Source organism: Lepisma saccharinum, chromosome 17 (genome assembly GCF_977018435.1).
Source record: "Lepisma saccharinum chromosome 17, izLepSacc3.1, whole genome shotgun sequence".
Taxonomy (NCBI): Eukaryota; Metazoa; Arthropoda; class Insecta; order Zygentoma; family Lepismatidae; genus Lepisma; species Lepisma saccharinum.
Window position 1 is genome coordinate 17,476,103 of NC_139245.1, and position 20,063 is coordinate 17,496,165.

The window sequence follows — 20,063 nt, forward strand, 5'->3', positions numbered from 1 at the left end:
CCCCGGCCGGTTCAAGCCCGGGAACTTTTCTAACGTTGGAAGCGGCCCCGGCGCCCACCCAGCGTCGAATGACATGGATACCTGGGGGAAACCCTGGGGGTAAAGGCGGTCAGGGGCGTGATGCTGATCACATCACCCCCCACTCACGAACGAATCAAGAAAGTATGGGGCGGCGTGATGCTGATCACATCACCCTTACTCACGAACGAATCAAGAAAGTGTGGGGCGTTACCCCCACACCCCCTATACGCCTTCATGGCGTAGCGCTAAGCACAGGTGAGAACTTTACCTTTTTTTTTTTTGCATAAACTGGACTTACAACAAAATTTAAAATTGCGATAAAGATTATGATAAGGTATTAAAGAATTGGGTCTAACACATTTTTTTATTGTTTACCAATGACCTTGTTAACGGTGGAAGCGGTCCCGGCGTCTACCCAGCGTCGAATAACATGGGTACCTGGGGGAAACCCTGGGGGGTAAAGGCGGCAGGGGCGTGATGCTGATCACATCACCCCCACTCACGACCGGATCAAGAAAGTGTGGGGCGTTACCCCCACACCCCCTATACGCCTTCATGGCGTGGTGCTATGCACAGGGGAACACTTTACCTTTTTACCTTGTTAACTAATATTCTTAATTTCAGTTTCAAGATGAAATCGGCTACGAAATAAAAGGAGTGGGTTCATATTTCTGTTACGAAATTCCACTTTTGTAGTAGACCTGTGCCACACTAAGATGTGACATAATAAACAAATCTGAGACACTTTCAAAGTATTAAATTGCTATCTACGTATTTGGGAACAATCTTTCAATATAATACTTTTTTTGGACGCGTCAAATCATAGTATTTAATTCCTGTTTTAGCAGCTTTAAGAAACCTGATTTTTTGGGGGGGTTACAAATGCCCTTTCTGCTCCCGTCAAGTTACGCCTATGAAGAAACAGGAATTCAAAGTAAAAGACTGTCCCGACTAAATCGGGAGACACGTCTGATAGATTTACAATTGGGAAAATCATAATTAAGCGTGTAGTTGAAAACAACCTATTTTCATATATTGCATGCAGCTCTACTTTTTCTGCAATGTGGATCAAGAACTGGGGACGTGGAGAAGCACAACACTCCACGTAACCAATAGTCACGTGACCCTCTTTGCTTTCCTGTCATGTTGACCTTCGCGTGGAACACATTTCTCGGTGTTAAGACAGGCAAAATCACCCGATCATCGAAGGGTGCAATATGTGTTGCCTACCCTCCTGCATTACTTGCTCCTATTAAAGCCTTATGGGGAAGAACTTTTTTCCATGACTGTACACCGCCGTCTCTAATGCTCACCAACGTCTGTTGTGTAGTGGTTATTGTGGTAGGAAACGAAACCATTCTACTGTAATTCTAAACAGTTTGCAAATATTTCGTTGTGATTTTCTTCTCCATTTCATCAATTTATTTGTTAGTGTAGTCGCATTTCTGTCACTTATCGCTAATCGCGATGATCAGGATGAGTAATGACTAGACTAAAAGACGCTCAGAAAAAAATATTTATGCCCAGGCCGAGAGTCAAACCCAGGAACATCGGTAGCATGATCAAAATCGACCACTTAGCGCGCTCGACCATCGAACTAGCATTCATCAGTTCATGACCGATCAGTAGCTATAAAAATATATTGTGTATATATATATATATGGGTGATGTAAACTGGGGCTTGCCTGACTGTCCCTTCATCAATTGCATCATATCGTCACTCATCCTCATCTTCGCAATTAACTAATAGTTGCAGGAAAGAGAAGTAAAAATTAACCAAATCAATCAATCAAAATGAACTGGTGCTTTTTCAGTTTTAAAAGGTTTGGGTGTTCACTGAATTTCTGATAAACGAGTTACTGAAGGGAAAGGCGACCGGAGTGTTGGTGCTGATCCTATCACCTCCATGATGGAAAATGTGTGAAGCCCTACTTTGACAATCCCCCTGTGATAGGAGAAAGTTTTCTTTGCTTTACTTTTCACGTATGTTACAGTATTACCTGTATTCAACTTTTAGGAAACACAAGAATTGTTAAGTGTATTGTAATAATGTGAGAGTAATTTGTAGAGCACAATAAGTGGTCTACTTTCAGGTTTGGGTTCCGACCTGAAGACAGGTGTTCAGTTCATCGCTCATCCTCATCGTCGTGGTTAACCCAGAAGGTATAAAAGCGACGTAAGATAACCAAAGTAGAGGAAAGAAAGAAACATCACGAATCGTAATCGCCGCAACGTAAAATGAGTATAATACACATATTTCGAAGTATTCGAAATGCTGGCGTTGGACTAAGTGAGGCAGCACTTTCGTAGCTGTAAAACCATGTCCTCTTCATAACTCTGCTCTTCCTATTGGGCACTGCATATGAACTGTAAACGCAACGGGTGTTCTTTGAGGATGAAAACCCAATCCTTACAGTTCTTATTTCTCGCAAGGCAGGGTATCTGACTTCAAACGAAATCAAAAGAAGCGGTGCAAGAACGCGTGAACTGGTACCAAAGGACCAAGGACAATCGTTTATTAGAGCGATCTCTCTTTTCAGGATCATCGGAGTGGCTAATCTAGAGCCTGGGATTTTATTGCCCTGCCCCAGGTGGCACCAAAGCCTTCTCTTCCTCCCCCCAGGGAGACAAAGTAAGGGAGATCTGGAGTAAATAAGAAATACCTGTTATTTAACCGGCTTAATTACCTGGCCATTGCAATAAAGCCGGCTCCTTCGGCGTGGAATGTTCCCCTTTTAGGCGGTTCAGAGTCTTATTTTACGAGCGTCCCGGCCCTCCGGCAGAATTCTGAATCTGCTTTTACAGCTCGGCTTCAAGTCTTCCTATATCCCTCAAAATTGGATTAAACATCACATAAGACGTCCGTAAATTGGTTTACAGAAGGAGACGCACTTTCGCGCAATCGTCTGTACGTGCTTTCGTGTCCAAAGAGTTCTTGATTAGATCAGTCTGCAATGCTAATGCGCTGGTGTCTTGTCCGGGAGGTTGTCGATCTAAGTACCTCCCTGTCGTTTCTTTTTTGTAATGTAATGTTTGTGTTGCAATGGCACTATATTGTCGACCTTTTCCTTCAATGAAGTGCGTTCAGTGGAAAAAAGGAGAAGAAGAGAAAAAATAAGACATTCTTTCCAGGCTAGAATGTCTGTGTCGACTGGAATTACTCCTTTGTTTTATCTACAGCCTCACGAAAATACGAATTGGAGCTTTACTGGTGGTTTGATTCAAACAAGTGTTCTCGGGTTACCAGCCAGGTTAAATAAACGTTTACTTCTAACGTATGTTGCTCTCGACAGCAGGCAATGTAATTGGAGAACGTGTGTAAGGGTAAATGTGCGTGGATAAGTAGGCGGAGCTTATATTCTGCCTTGTGATTGGTTCGCTCTGGATCCCTGTGTTTCATTTGTGAATTACGATGAAGTGCGTTCCCGACGTAACAGCTAAAGTCACGAAATTGATTGGTTGTTTTATTTTTCATTGTTTTTACCACTTTTGACTAATTGCGAGGTTCAGAAGGAGAGTTGATTTATACTGATCTTGAAATATCGCATTAAAATAATATTACTGGACTATCGACGATGCTACTCAGTGGGCAAATGCTGTACTTCGTGGAAATTATCTTAGGTGGCATCACAAGTCAGAGATGAAGGCAAGCATCTGTTTTTGAGATGGCGGACAACGAACAGTGTACTTTGAGATTTAAAGTTTTTCACTCACTCTGGTAGCCTTGTCCCTCCTGATAACCGGAGAGTTGACAACAATTTGAACAAGTATACTGAGCTGAAGAAAGAGGGATCTCACATCGTTAGTTTTCCTACACATGAAGATGTGCGGTTTTTTTTTTCCTTTTTGCACAAGTAGCTGGCAAATTAACAAGGATACGTGTTGAGCATGTTACACCTTAAAAACAAATTTCCAGGGTATCAGTCGTGTTCAGAAAATGCGAGTTACATATAAAACAAGTGCCATGAGAATATGTGCACCACTATATATCTTATCGTCGCAAATGATGAACGTCATTTAAATATGACACTAAACATTGTTACGAATAAGTATGTTAAGAATATGAACCACCTTCGATTCTCAGTCGGCTTATTTTATCAGATCCCACATATAAATAAATCTCAAGATTCTAGTAGCCTCGTGTGCGTACTGTGAGTGAGCAAAAGAAATGTGAAATTGTTATTTGAGCGGTTCGGGAATAAAACTAGATAACCCACCAAAATATGAAACCCAGAAAAACGCAGGTGAAAGTTCGTCTATTGCATTATGGCTTATGGGTTACCCAGATGCTCTCGTGTATTTCTGACCATCACCGGCTGCTGAAGAAACTTCATTCACTATTGTACAGCAACTTTAGACTGTGCAGCAACTGAATCCAGTAATTAGCTAACTCTCTAGCCCGAAGGTTCATGGCTGCAGCAACACAAGCCTTCCATCTGTCCCTATCCTGCGCAAGATCAACCCAGTCTTTTCCATCCTTACCGATTTCCTTTAGGTCCATCTCAACGTTATCCCTCCATCTTCGTCTTGGCCTTCTTATGGGCCTCTTACCATCAGGTTTTCCGACAAGAATCATGTAAACTCTTCTTTCCTCTCCCATTCGTGCCACATGGCCTGCCCACTTGGGCCTTCTTGATCCAGTGTTAACTCAATTTTGAACGGAGAGTGGGGTATCAAGTTTTACTTCAGAGCCCCTCGTTTGTTTATCACCAATTACAGAGTACAATTTTAGCACTCTGCTATTACACAAATACTTTCAATTTTTTTAACGTATAACATAAAGAGCATCATCTTGTTCGATAAGAGATGTTCAATATTTTCCACTGAACTTGTCTGTTCACAGAAAACTGGATGCGCTCTGTCTTTATGTACTGTGTCAACTTCTACGGCGGGCACCAATTCATGACAAAGACTTAAAGCGAGCTTCTTTTGTTACATGTTGCCGATTATCGCTTGCTCGAGTTTAACAACCTTGTGTAGCAAGTAAGTAGGATAACTTTGTTATTCTTCACCTCCCACTTTGAAGTCTGTACTTGGTTATTAAGGAAATTAGCGTGGATAAACGCGCAACCACTTAACGCGCAACGATGAGTAAATGAGAACCGGTAACGTCTTGCAGAAGGAAATTAAGGTTCTCTACCTCTCCCCACTGTCTCTAGCTCCTGTCTTCCAAATTTCATTCCAGAGTCATTTCTTTGATAATATGGTTTCGTATTTCGCGTAACAATACACTTGGGGTACATGCCCCCGCCCTCCCCTTACCCGCAGCACCTTAGAAAACAAGACAATGAACTAGGCACGAGGACGTCGATGCTTTTGTACCTCTTGCAACCTTGCAATGTTTACCATTTGGATCACACTTTCGTTGTCCATACTACGGCGATATACTTACCTGCATAACTGAAAAATAAGCAACTTTTCCGGAACTGGGTCATTCCATTGTGACTAACGAAACAAACTAAGGTACCCGATCAGTATATTAAGGCATATGCACAGTATGATATTGAAAAGTACAGACACGTAGATAGTTCATGACAAGTATTGGGCATAGTGCTTTTTTGTATGCCACACATAATGAAACAAAAACTTGAATGCAAGAAAGACAAAGGTTCCTATTCTACAAATCTAATGAATAATTTTCTGCAGTGTACTGAACAACTGAAGACTGAACTGACAAGATATCAGATTCTAGAAATTCAGCAAATCGTTGTAACAAATGTATGCACACCTACAAATGATGTGACTAACGTAACATAAAGTAACAACTTAAGAAATACCCAGGCTAAGGATGATAACAATGTGATATTCTTGACATTACAAGTTTGAATTAACAAACTTATATATGGAGAGAGAGGGGGGAGGGAGGGAGATAGAGAGGTCTCTCTCTATTCACATCAACTGATTAAATCTATTTATTCAATGTAAAATGTCCTCTACTATTGACCATGACTGGAGGACTGATTTTTTTTTTCTCAAAAGGTCAGCCTCCTCATAAAAAATCTTGTCCCTTTCCAGAGGCCAGCTCTGCTCATAACGGATACTTCAATTTCATTCTGTACTATATCAATGATAACCACCTACCTTGGTATTTTATCATCATATGACACAACTCTCCAGTCACCGGGATTTAAGTATACATCACATTCCTGGCAATAGAACCCTTACTACTTGCATTGTCTACTTCTAACTGTTCCGTGGCAAATGATATGGTTCCAGTGATTGGTATTTAGTTCCCGGTTTTCCTATAACAGGAACATAACAGGGCGTCCTACTGCCCTCACTTAGCAGGCTTGTTGAATGGCACTAAGATGTGGAATATTTTAAACTAAATCTTGTAATGTCCCAGCGTTGGTAGCAACTGTGAGCTACATCTTAACATTGTATCTACTATATATGTGTGACACTAGAGCCTCCACGATGGCCTTGTGGTAACGTCGTCGCCTTGTAATCAAGGGGTACCGGGTTGGCTACCTCGTAGAGACATATTGCACAGTGGTTCGGACCCCACTTTAAAAACTGTTGGTCCGGTCCCGATTAGCTTATCTGTACATAAAGTAGACTTAAAACATCAAATAATTCAATACTTATGACAACATTTATCCCATTTGTTTACACATAGTGCCAGCAAATGTGTGTAATGTAACCATGTTGTAGGGGCTGTCTATTTAAGTTATGTTAGCCACGTTGATCTGGTTTCGTTAGTCACAGCCTTTATTGGTACTTTGGAGCAATATTTCCAAATATAGTTTATGAGGTCATATGTTGGTTATATTCAGACTAACTTTGGTGTAAGAGTTTTGCTGTTTTCTTGATTATTTTTTCTACAAAGCCTTAAAAATATGTTGCTTTTTTCGTGACTAACGTAACATCGATATGAAGCACATTCAGGACCCTCGAACTAACAGCTAGCAGCACAAGATTTCTTCCGTTAAGGCATTTACACACTCCATATACGTCATATTATTTGGCCAGTAGCACATTTAAATTATTATTTTATTTTTCCTTATCTTTTTTTTACATCCAAAGTACCGTAAAAGTCAGAAGCTTTCTTGATTTTCTGATGAACTTATTCCAACCGCATTGTACATGAATGTGGCCATCTTGAAAGTAAAATTGTTTCCATATTCAGAAATTGCAGAATTTAAGCTTTACAACGATATGTAACATGATATGGTTACATTGACATGAAAAATCAGTGCGTCACAAAATCATGGAATGACCCAACTTTTATTTTTGATTTACAGTGTTAAATCTTTCTAAATACGTATATTGTACTTCAAAATTTGGCTTGTTGAAATTTCTATGAAGTAACTCAGATATACTGCTCAGTATAGATTTTATTGCACCGCGCAAATCTTGTAGATTTCTCAATGTTGAGTAATCTCTTCGTACATTGATATTCTGTGGATTGAGATCTGGTTACTGCGGGGACCACTGCAGTATTTTGAAGTCGTTCAGCTGTTCCTAGAACTACATTGTGACGAGCTACTGCTTGATGCTAGGGGAATTATATCTTGCTGGAAGAAGTCAATTGATGAACAGTACTCGAAGGGTATAAATGGTCACAAGTTCTCAATGGCGATGTACAAGTAATATTTATTGTCCATAACTGCCACCATCATGGGAGGTGTAGAAAGAAAGTGTACTAAGAAATCACTCCCCACACTGTGCATTACTCAGCTGCCTGTTGGGTTGCTAGCGTGGTGTTTCTAAAATATTGTCCACTTGTGTGTCCTTAAGGCATACTAGACGGACCCTGTAGCCGAGTGGTTAGCACATCGCGCTGCGACGCCAAGGGTCCCGGGTTCGAATCCCGCTCGGCCTTGCTTGTTTGTGAATGTCCATTCATCCATTTCATCACTCATCCCCATCTTCGCAAATTAGCCAAGAGGCACAAAACGCGAAGTAATATAAACTCAATCAATCAATTAACGCATACTATTTTTGCATTTACCAATACACGCAAACACTCCTCTCCTTCTGTCATCTAATAGAGTGTCTGCCACCCAGGTGACCCTGGTTCGATTCCTGGGGTGAGTAATAAAGGTGCACTCTGGTTTTCACCCAGCCTCTAATAAATCTGTATCCTGTTGGGAAAAGGCGACCGGAGCGTTGAGCTGATCACATCCCCTTAAAAAAGAAGAAGAAGAAAAGGACAGACCGTGAATATGTGTGGGGCCCTAACTCCACATATTCTCTATGTGCCAGTACAATGAGCACAGGGTAACGTTACCCTTTTTTCACCCTTACACTCTTCTCCGTGATATTTCGCGGTTTTAACGAATGTCCTTGGTAATTCAGACACAAAACGTAGCTGTTGACATGTTCTATGCAGTGCTATCTGGTGGCTAAAGTGTGTATGATTTACTCGCATTTTTTCGTGTTTGAATTCCTGCTCATTCTTACTCTTTGTCGGCTTTCAGTGATCTTACTCGTTTAGAAAGAAATTCAATTAAATTTTCTCTTTTCCTTGCAGGCGAAATTGGAGACAAAGGCTCTGAAAGCCAAGCGACCGGGGTTCACGGATGACCGCTACAATGAGACCTCCTACTACATTGAGAATGGTGAGTGTTAGCGTAGATGTCGATAGTGCTACAACTTAACATTTTATGATAATAATTTAGTTATATTCCCTCTCTTAAGTGTTTTCCTGTAAACGAAATATGAACTGCTATCACATGAGTCAAATTTAAACCTTCATTTGTTTTTGTTTTTTAACTAGTAGCTTTCTGCACGTAGGGTTGCACAAGTTCGCTGCAATTTAGGATAGACCCATTGCTAATCCACGTTTATTTTCAAGTCTTGAGTTAGTGCCTGTATATCTCAAGAAAAAGAATATTCTGAATTCATGTGGAGTCACTTATAAGTAGACCTCGAAGTTTTAGGTTCTAAAAAGTGTGCTTTTAAGTTCCTAAAAATAGGCTCTAAATATCCTAAAAAAGGTTAGAAAACCCCTAAAATAGGTTCTAAAAATCGTAAAATAGGTCCTAAAAATATTAAGTTAGGCTCGGAAAATCTTGAAGTAGGTTTAAAGAAACTTAAAATAGTTCAAAATTCTTGTAAAAATTCTGATTATACTGCAGGAGGCTTTAGAAAGAGCACTTCGCGGGCTAACAGCAGACGTCGCTCGCACACTGTTGCCGATACTCTCGTGTCGTCTGCTCCTCAGCCGAACAAACAGGCCGAGGTAGCAATAGGCAGATGTCACTCACCCTTCCAGAAGGGTGCAGCGAGCTAGCTGTGGCAACCGGGCTTCCTCATTCGCGGACCTGGTTGGTTCTCGCAGACACACCCCCATATTGTCGTGTGCTGCAATCCCGCGAAGCGATCTTTTTAAGGCCTCATGGAGTATAGGTGTGGTCACCGGCAATGAAAATGGGACATCTATATCCTGAAATACGCACTACCTTGCATAACGTTATGTGTGTTGCGATGGCAGAACTTGACATTGAAAATTTTCCACTCTTCGCCGTATAGTTAGGCAAAAATCTATTTTCAGGTTACCCACAGTCAAACTCCGCAATTTTGTCTGTGAGGATCATCTTATATGCTGAAAATAATATTTCAACAATAACATAGTCAGTGGTGCAAACTTCAATGTTGAAATGTTAGTTTGCAAGGCGTGAATGCCACAAAGCACCGAAGTGACGCGAAAGTGAGCAAGACCACACAGATCAGACCACTTTGATTACACAGGTAACAGTGGTACCAGACATTTTGCTTTGTTTAGAGCTTTGAAAAATCACCAAGCACTTGGAGGAAGGGAAATCGACAGAGAGTTTGTCTCAAACACGTTCGTCATTGAATTTTTTAGTGGCCAAACAACGCAAATGCTTCTGTGTGACATTAAAATTCTGGAAAACCTTTAAAAATATTTAAAATCCTAGAAAAGAGCTTGATTTAGGCGAATAAACCTAAAATAGGTTCTAACAAGCAAAATAGGTTTTTAGCCACTATAAAACTTTATCAGTTGTTGCATTTTTTAACGAAAAGCTGACATAACTTATTATTTCTTACATACCTGTACAGGAAAAAGGTTAAAAACCTAAAATTCCCAGTGTACTTATAAGCCACCGCGAAGGTCTGTGCACCCATCTGCCTGCGGACTGAGGCCATTGTCGAGCTTCCTCCTCTATTTGTAAACTTGCTGGCGTGGTAAGCATGCATAGAGACATTAGATTTTCATTTGCCGTAGAGTGTCTGTACGTTTTAGGCTTCCACAGGACAAGAAACCACTGTTCTTCGCTGGTGCATGTGTATGCTGGAGGCGCCATCTTTAAAATGACAAAAATGGTTATGTGAATCTCACTTGATCAGTGTTGCAGCCTTGATGTTTCGTAAATGACAGTTGATACCTCATGTAAATTGGAGCCGTTTACAGTCTGTCCTGTAAATTTTTGTCGGACTCTCAACGTATTCGTTTGACTCTCCCTTGTGAAGGGTATTCCAATAAGAGTGACGGATTTAATATTCTTAATAGAATACTTTTTTAAAAAAAGAATGACAAGTATCTTTACATCATTACAACAGGTAAATGTTCCGATTTAAGAATGTCAAGTTTGATTTGCGCAACATTGTCTTGTGGTTGGGTTGGTAACACTGTTCTTACAAGTTCCTTTATCAGTGATTGTTGCAGCTTAGTTGACATGGAGCGTTACACAAGGGAACAACAAGTTTTGATAGAGAAAAATCATTACAAGAATGGCGAGTGTTATGCAGAGAGGAAGCTTCGTGCAATCCTTAGACGTGGAAGTGCGCCTAGTGAGAGAGTACATTTCGCAAGTTGATCAAAAAATTTGAGGAAACAGCTTCGACAGCAGACATTAAAACACCGCGTTCTCGATCTAGTCGGGGGACATATGCCGGATGTCATCTTTCATTCTTAAATCGGAACATTTACCCGTTGTAATGATGTAAAAAAAATTGTTTGTTATTTTGTAAATATACAGTATTTTCTTAAGCATATTAAATCCGTCGCTTTTATTGGGACACCCTTTATAAAGGAAAAGGTTTTTCTTATCGGCAACACGTTCGTGCACGAAAAAGAAGTGTGTGAATGCCCTCCCTTTCGTCACTACCCAAATCCCACTACTTTAAATGCTGGAGATGTTGTCTTTCATCAACCGTGGATTTTCTCGTGTTCGTATCCTACCGAAACCGTTCATTGGAAGCATCGATTTATTTCAGCCTGATCTGCTATGCGGATCACAGATCTTCCTGGCGATTGTAATGCGATTCGTGTGAAATAGCCCCTTCCTATCTCTGGTGGCGAGAAGCACTCGGAGACGGCGTCCTTCATTTTACTTTCTGAGCGTAGCCACTGCACGACAACGCGATGATAAAATTTGGAATTGAAGTAATGTGTTTCTTGGCTTGTTTCAAACGTAAGTTCTCACTATCCTCGCGGCAAGGCAGTTAGGTCCCTTGCTTTTGTGAGGGCAACTCTGGTTGTTTCATCTTTCTCTGGCTCGTATTTCCTAATGGCGCTTTTTCCTTCACGGTTTTACGCGATTTCTCTGCTTCTTCATTCTCAAACATCTTCTTGATTGATTGGTTTTATGTTCGCTTTATGCACAGAAAGGTAATCGGGACTGGATTTACAGTTTAAAGTGGGATCCCAACCGCTATGTGCCTCTACCGGGTATCGAACCCGGAACCCCTTGAGCCGGCCTCCGTGGCGGAGTGGTTAGCACATCGCGCTGCGGTTCGAATCCCGGCCTGTGAGTGTCCATTCATCAATTCCATGATATCATCACTCATTCCCATCTTTGCAAATTAGCCTAAAGTGGCACCAAAGCGAAGTAAAATAGAGCAAATCAATCAATAAATCAACCGGGACCCCTTGATTACGTTACCACTACGCCATCTGGAAGGCTCTAAACATTTCCTTGAGAAGGCACCAAAAGATCAACCTCACTTCCAAGCAGTTCACCCCGGTAACTGCAGTCTTGCAGGCGCACGGGGCTCTGGCGTCTGGGCCTACGGCCAGTATAATCCTCTTTGGGTTGCGTTTTGTCCATATCTGTGCTGAGTGCCCCTTTACAGCCTCAGCTTTCAGTCTTCAGAGACATGTGTTTATTATAGCTACGGTAAGGGGTTGGGTTCCGTGTAATGTGATGGGTGCAAGTAACCCAAGTGTGGACGCACTCAAAAATGTTATTTCAGTCAATCAAGCATTCATTAGTCCGTATGTTGCTGAAAGATGTAACAAGTGACACCCCACGAAGAATCGAGTTCGGGAAGTCGAATGCCTACCCAAGAACACCAGTCATTCACATCCATAGCCAACATTGATCATGCACACAGAAAACTAAATGCACCAGAAACGCATCGATCGATACAGTAAAGTGTGCTTCTTGGTCTATGCCAAGAATCAGGTTTATAGTTTGAAGCATTTTTTGTATGTCGTTTGAAAAGGTAACGCCAAAGTGCATCATAAGATGTAAGTGGGTATTTCTATGTCGAGATGTACTTTAATTTCTCGATGATGAACTTCAATACTTGGTCTGAGCCACAGGCTTTATGCATTTTTGCTTCATCTGATGCGTTTACATTTCTTATCTGTGTGTGTGTGTCGAATCTCGCGTGCGCAACCTTCACTTAAGTACAGGGAAAACTGTATGTGTTTAGCCTTTCTTCTGAGCGGACACTTGTGTGACGTCAGTTGCCAAGGAAATTTACTTGTGTGCAACGTACTTAGCGAATATCCTTCATAATGCATAGGAATGTGTCCAGAAGAAGATGGGTAGTGTTGTTGACTCTTTGTCACGAGTAGTGTAATGTTCAACAGCAGAAGACGTCACTAGGTCGATACATCTAAACGCGGAAGGGAAACTAAGTACAACCGCCTTTGGGTTTAGGTTTAAGTGTTTATTATTGCAATAAGCTTGTGGAAGGACTTGACTACAACAAATAAAAACAATGCGATGTGGGTATACGATTGTACCCTACTTGCTTTTATTACCACGTGATGTTGCAAGTATTTCTTTGAGGGCCTCCCCCATGGCGCAGTGGTAGCGTCATTGCCTTGTAATCGAGGGGTCCCGGGTTCAATACCCGGTGGAGGCACAAATGGTTCGGATCCCACTTTAAACTGTAGGTCCAGTCCCGATTAGCCTTACTGTGCATAAAGTGGACTTAAAACAGCAACTCAAACCAAGTATTTCTTTGAAGTTTAAAGCACTGAAATTTCTCCTCCATCAGGTACCAAATCGAGAACAACTCCATTACAAATCATTCGAAAATTACAATGCATCACCAGTGTGTTTGGTGAATATATAAAATAAGGGATTCTAAAACATTTCTAACATCGTAAAATGATCCGATGATGAAATTGCTATGTTGGATTTTTACCTCCCACCTTATTCCCCTTTATATACCTCTCTGCAATTGTTTCTCTTCGACGTGCCGCTTAATGCAGGTAATACGATCTGCAGCCAAATAAGAACACGATTTTGTCTACTGTGTTAACCATTTTTTTAGTGTGCCTTCTATTTTTTATGGCCGTGAGAACAAAAAACATGCCTTTTTTTTTTACTTTTGCAAACTGTCACTCTCTTTGAAATTCTATAAATAAAATACGAGTGGTCAAATCGTCATGAAATTTAAGTACAGTGCAGGCAGAAAGGTTTTAAACACAATTCTTAAGTTTCAGATTTATAATATTAGTCAAATACCGTTCTTATCAATTTTCTGAAAAAGCTTTTCCTTGTGGGTAGTCCTGCAAATACATATTGGCCTTGTTTTGAAGCTCTTTGCATTGGCATAGTCAGTTCACATTGCGAAACCGAGTTTATACAGAATCTTATTCAACGGAGTAAGGATGTACGTGTAAGGTGACAACACCGCACTCAGTGATGTCCGTGGAAACTGCGGGCTGTCACTGTGAGTCAGCATACTGAAAAAAAAAGCTTAACAGCATAGATTAACGCAGAATTGAATAAGCTAAATTTTGATGCAACTCGTTTTTATGTACGTCTTCTGGTTAATTTTTAATTGGAGTCCAAATTCGAGTATCCATAATTTTTATTCCGACAGTAGTAGCATGTCTAAACTCGCCCTCAGCTACTGTACCGGATGCGACCGGGTAAGGACTTGTGCGGGATGTACGGATTCCGAATCAGGTGTTTAACTGCGGCCTAGCGGTGTCTGCGGTCATGGTGGTAAGACGGGAGGGAGTACCAGCATCCTGCAAGCGGCGGAGGCACTGGAGGATCTAGGAATTTCATTCTAGGTTACCTCGGACTGCAGCAAATCTTAAAAATTCTGACTACTTTTCGCAAGATGACCCGTAACCAGAATGTAGCTTTTTGAACCAATAAATGATAGCTAAAGTGTTTCGTGTGGACGCTGAAACAGAAGTTGCAATTGCATTAAATATAAGAGATTATTTTACTAATAGTGTAAATAAAGACAGTAAAATTGCTCGGGACGATCATCAAGTTAGACTATAGCTTCCAAAATATTGCATTCTGTCATCGTTGACGGTAGTGAAATTTGGACAGTTCGCATTAGTATTATAGAGAGAGAGAGAGGGAGAGAGAGAAGTATGGAAACATGGTCAGTTATAGTTGATTTGGGATATGTTTGTTATGGAAGATGTCGAAAGAAAAATATCTGGATACAATAATTTCTTGCTGACACGTTACCAGAAATCAACATCAGCCAATGAATTAACCAATCAATATGGCGACAGCGGCAAGAACGACATCAAAGAAATATGGGAACTATACCGACATGATAAAGAAGAAAGCAATGTAAGAATTCACGAGTCAGAACCCCGGTAAGGGAATGACACTCAAGCACTACAAAACCCGCCAAGACCAGACTGAGACTGCTCTCATGTCGCATTTGAGAAGAATCTGTCCACACACGCAGAAGTCGAGATGCATCATCAAGGTTGGTTTCTGTAAGTATTTTGATGCACCAAAAGTGCGTTATTTGAATTTTATTCACTTTTACTGGAGGGAATCAACATTTTTTGTTCTGTATGCATTTCTAGATGCGCTCGCTTCACATACTGTACGGTAGATTACGAGATGAGGTAAACTCCTGTAATAGTTCGGAGTGCTAACGAACATGTGCATTTGAGAGAAATGGATCGGTACATTTCAGTATGGCCGACTTCAAATCTACCATAGCGAAACTTTCGAAAACACATTTACCGCAGTTGATGCGCGGGGAAACAATTGTAGTAATTGAATTACTCTTCGGAGAAGTTAAGGTGTTAATTGGCGTAGAGATGAACTGGATTTCTCAGAGCAAGGATTCCAGAAGCCGTTGCTTGTGTTCAGGAAACTGCAGTTTCCAAGGATTTCGTCCGTTTCTACGATCCCTTTCAATAATGCAAACTTTGAATTGTTGTTAGTATTCTATACACTCTCAGTTGCTTGTTTCATTGTTTATTTTTAGGTAATTATAGGATGTTATTTTTGCTCGCGCGCTTTATGTAATCAGAAGAAAATTATTGCTGAAATCCCTATAACTTTGCATCATATTCTAAATATACAACTTCGTATCGTGTTTTGCCTTTACTCTTTACCATTATCTACTGTGTTTACTAACAAAAGAATACGGATTTTAGTTATTCCACGTGAAATCCGCCAATGAACACTCACTTTTCAACCTCCCATATTTTGATTCATTTGGCATTGGACATGTTGAAAGGGTCGCCTCAGGTAGGAGCCCATGCAAAGATGGAGATCCATCTTTTGAATTTCCGAAATTGCGGGGATACTAAACGTGCGATTTCGACATGAATCGACACTGTATGGATTTTAAGGCGTATTTAAATGATTTCACATTGATGGCAATTTTCGGACCGTTGGTGACTGATTTAAAAAAACATACATCGTTTGTCAGTTTAGATGCAACAGATAATATTTCCATGACCTTGACTAACGGTTCCATTGCAGCAGTGACCCGGGGCGACTGGGGAAACCATGTCAGGATGGCCGGCTACGGAAATGTGGCAACCATTCTTCATTCGCTTCCTGTTTACTACTGGCCACGTCGAATCCTGTGACGTCACGTCCGTTTTGGCTAAAAGCTACAATGAAAAGAACTGTAGTTACTGAATAGAAGACGGAGAAACATCGGGGTTTACTTTACTCTTGGACCAACCCCTAAAAAGATGGGGGCACGGAATGCGGAATCTGGTAGCCGTCTGCTGCCCCCAAACACGAATTATCTGCGATTGGTCTGGCAAAAGAAATGGGGGGGAAAGGGGAAGGCCATTAATAGAGGGTCACGTGACTCTGTATCCTGGAGCGAACTTTGCTTTTCTCTTGTCGTTATCGACTCCCCTCCCTCCCCTTTATTCCCTTGGTTCTCCGGTCTCCGGAGAACTATCCCCATATCCGCTCCCTCCTCTCCTTCGCTGTTCAAGACGTTGAAACCCAGTGTTGCCAGTTTGTGAGGCGTTTAAACACCAGGCGCAGTTCGTGAGCCGACCTCTAAGCCGGACGTTTGGGTTAGTGACGTTTTCTAACCGCGACGGAGACGAATCAACAATCGACGAACGTTCGCTGTCTCCATTGAAAGTACTATCCCAGCAGTTGTATTGTTTTCAGTGTTGCAATGCTTTCGACTATGTCACTGTAATTCATCAAAATTATCAAACGTGAAGGCTTTGGCAAATGAATTCTTACCTACCTCTCTCAATTTAATTTTCAGTCCCATTTTAAACTGTAGGTCCAGTCTCGATTAGCCTATCAACTTATATTGATTGATTAATTTGGTTTATTTTGCTTGGCTTATCTGCCACTTTGGCTCATCGCGAAGATGAGATTAGTAGTGCTATTGGGGCGTTTCAAAGTAGTACTTAGTAGGTATGGTCTTTTTTTACCAATTGAATATCACTTTTTGACATACTTTGACAATTTTTTGTCGATGTTTTAGCGTTTAGCGATGTTTTAGTACAAATTTTCACTATACTCATTTTTCCCCCACTCGTACTTGGTAGGTATATCATGATGTTACGTGATACAACTTAACCTATCTTTTTTTTACGATTATTTAATTTTTTTACGATCCTAAGTGATATAACTTAACCTATCATTTTTTTTATTTAGGTACTGTTTGAACGTTATTATTTGAGGATCATATTTTGTAGGTATTTTTTTTTATCAATCGAATATCACTTTTTGACATATTTTGACAATTTTTTGTCGATGTTATAGCGTTTAGCGATGTTTTAGTACAAATTTTCACTGCACTCATTTTTTTCCCCATTTCTACTTGGTAGGTATATCACGATCTTACGTGATACAACTTAACCTATCTTTTTTTTACGATTTTTTAATTTTCTTACGATCCTAAGTGATATAACTTAACCTATCATTTTTTTTATTTACGCACCGAACTAACCTACAAGGGGGACTCTGTTTGTTTTAATATTTCAGTATTATAAGGTTTTCACAAATTTTATATAACCTAAAATGTGTTGGATGTTGATTTTTAGTATGTGGCAATTTTTTATGAATTTTAAAACTGCTCCGTGACCCTCTCGTTCTTCACGTCGTAGGCGAAGGACTTCTCCGCAATCAGGATGACGCTGCATAGGGTATCCTCGGGCAAGGCATCGTGGAACTCGCAGACGATCTTGATGTTGGTTCGATCGTTGACCACAACCTTCTTCCTCTTAGATGTGTTGATGACGGTCATGGGTCTCCGGGCTTTAAATTCGCTGGGCGTGTAGTACATGTCCACGCTTCCCTCGGTCACGCGTTTGTAAGCCGAGAACGCTTCGTAAAGTTTGAGGTAATCGTTTTTGGTCACGTCGAGGTTGTAATTCTCGCGCGGGAACACTTCGTTGCGTCCGTTCTTCAGATAAACGTTCTTGATCTTGCAGTCGTCGAACTTGCTGGAATCTTTCTCCTGATTGTTATCGCGCCCGGTCTGAAAAAGCACTACGACGAAATCTGGCATGTCGAACTGTATGTTGTTGAACTGCGTCGTCACGTCGAATTCCATGTGACTTCCCGACGCCATTTTCTGCACGCACTGGTAACCGTGAAAGTGAATCAACACCTGCGGACTTTTCAAGATCTCCGCTTTGTACTTGAGGGCGTAGTTCGTTTCGTATTCCACCACCGGCATTCTCAATTCCATGCTTCGGATGAGGCATTTCGCCGCTTCGGGTAAAGTGTTGGCTATCGGCGTGGTGCCGTCCGGACCCAAAGTAGCGTATCGCATCAGTGCGTCGTTGTCGTTGGCCGCTCTTCGAAACGTGACCCTCAGTCCTCCCTTCCACATGATCTCCTTGTAGTCCGAGAAGAAACCAGGCAGCAGACGCATGGGAAAGAGCACCGTGTGACTTCTCGTCGATATTTTGGCCCCGGCTTCGAATCCCCCGGCCTGGTAGTACGCTGCGTCCGTTTTGGATAATTTCAACGTTCCCACTGCCGTCGACGTGATGCCTGGATAATCTATTCTGTCGATGACGGTGTTGTGTTTCCTCACCTCCACCTGCGAGAACAGGTAAGGCACGAAGTTGTCCACGAGTATCAAGTTTGCTGCTGCGGGAAACGCGTCTCCGCTTTCCTTCTTCACCACGTCGAATTGAAGGTAGAGGTCCGCTCTGTGAGGATGAATGAACCCATCGCCTACGTCCACATCGTATTCGATCTCCCTGTTCGCCTCGTTGAGATTGGCGAACGTGCGACGGTTGGGAGGGAAAGATTGCAATTCGTAACTTTCGATTTGCTCCATTTTACATGTATGGTTATTTATTATACGTTGATCTCCACGATGGCCGTCGTAGTGGCACCTGCAAAATCCACCACGTCTCCTTTCTCGTTCGTCACCACCAACTCTATGTCGTCTATGCGGTTGCGACATACCGGAAAATAGATCGGCGAAGAGGGCGTGTAGATGATCGGTTCCATGAACTCGGAACTTGGTTTGAAAGTGGCTATGATTCCCGTCTGCTTGTGACTTCCTAACAATCCGTCCGAAGATTTCGTGATCATACCTTCGGCCACGTTACAGTGTACGTTCAGAGTCTCTATGGCCAAGAATTTAGGAATATTGACTGCCGTGTGCTTGATGCCGGCTTCGAGTTTGGTGTCGTTCTCGAAACCTAAAAGTTCTCCCATGGTGCCCAGGTCCACGGTCTCCGTCGCGGATAGGATTTCCACTCTGTGCGTGACCGAATTTTGAGAAAGGTATGTGCCTTTGGGTAACTGAGCTTGCAAAGTGGAAAGATTGTATTGTCCTGGCGTGACGACGATGTGTTCGCTTCCGACGCTAATTTTGTTGTTGTGCTGCGTGACGTTAGGTATGAGGTACATGCTGTAGAATGCACGCAGAGCCACGGATTTAGGATAGACGATGTCGTCGTGCAGCGTGAGTTTCAAGATTGAAGATTCGCTCGTGAGATGGAACACGCCCATCCTAGTGATGCTGTTTGAGGTTCCACAATGCTTTCTGGAAATCTTCGACCGTAGGGTTATTTATTTTAGAGAGAAACGCGAGCACGGAGAGGCAGAGATGACCGCAGTTCACGTCTCCGAAATTTTGAATGCGTTCGTCGTTGTAGTATATGGAGGTTTTGTTCGTTTTCAGATAATGAACTAAATTTGTAGGTGGAACACCTCCGAAAGAATCGAAAACGAATGCTTTATCATTGTCGTTTTTGTGGTAACATATCCAATGCGTGCCTGGATTTTCTTGACCGTCCAAGTTGACTACTCCGCATTCTCTTCTTTTAACGCTTGAAGGTAACGAGTCGGACATGAAAACTCCTCTGAAGTGTTTGATTCGTAACGGTCCGATCAGAGATTCAATGTCTCGGTTGGTGAGTGCTTCTGTTTCTTTTTTTTAAACTTTTTCATCACGCCCTTCCCCTTTTTCTTCTCCATGGCCAGGTTGTGACGTTTCTGTTCTTCCAACTCGGCCTTGTTCTTCTTCGAGTCGATGACGGTTTTCGCGATGGCGGCACTTCCGCCGGCCAAACTTCCAACGGCCCCCAATGCTGCCAGGATGGCCGGGATGCTGAATATGAAACCTCCGATCTTTTGCTGTTTCCGCGAACGCTGCAA

General features: G+C 41.8%; 1 protein-coding gene across 3 annotated transcripts in view; it reads left to right on the forward strand.

Moving 5' to 3' along the window:
* LOC146001554 (pseudouridylate synthase RPUSD2-like) overlaps positions 1–20,063 on the forward strand; it is a 1,108,196-nt gene that overhangs the window by 1,013,891 nt on the left and 74,242 nt on the right. For all 3 annotated transcript variants that reach the window (XM_083139021.1, XM_083139022.1, XM_083139023.1), the window contains one exon: positions 8,498–8,585. In XM_083139021.1, the coding sequence (XP_082995147.1) occupies positions 8,498–8,585 (88 nt within the window). The remainder of the gene's footprint in view (positions 1–8,497; positions 8,586–20,063) is intronic.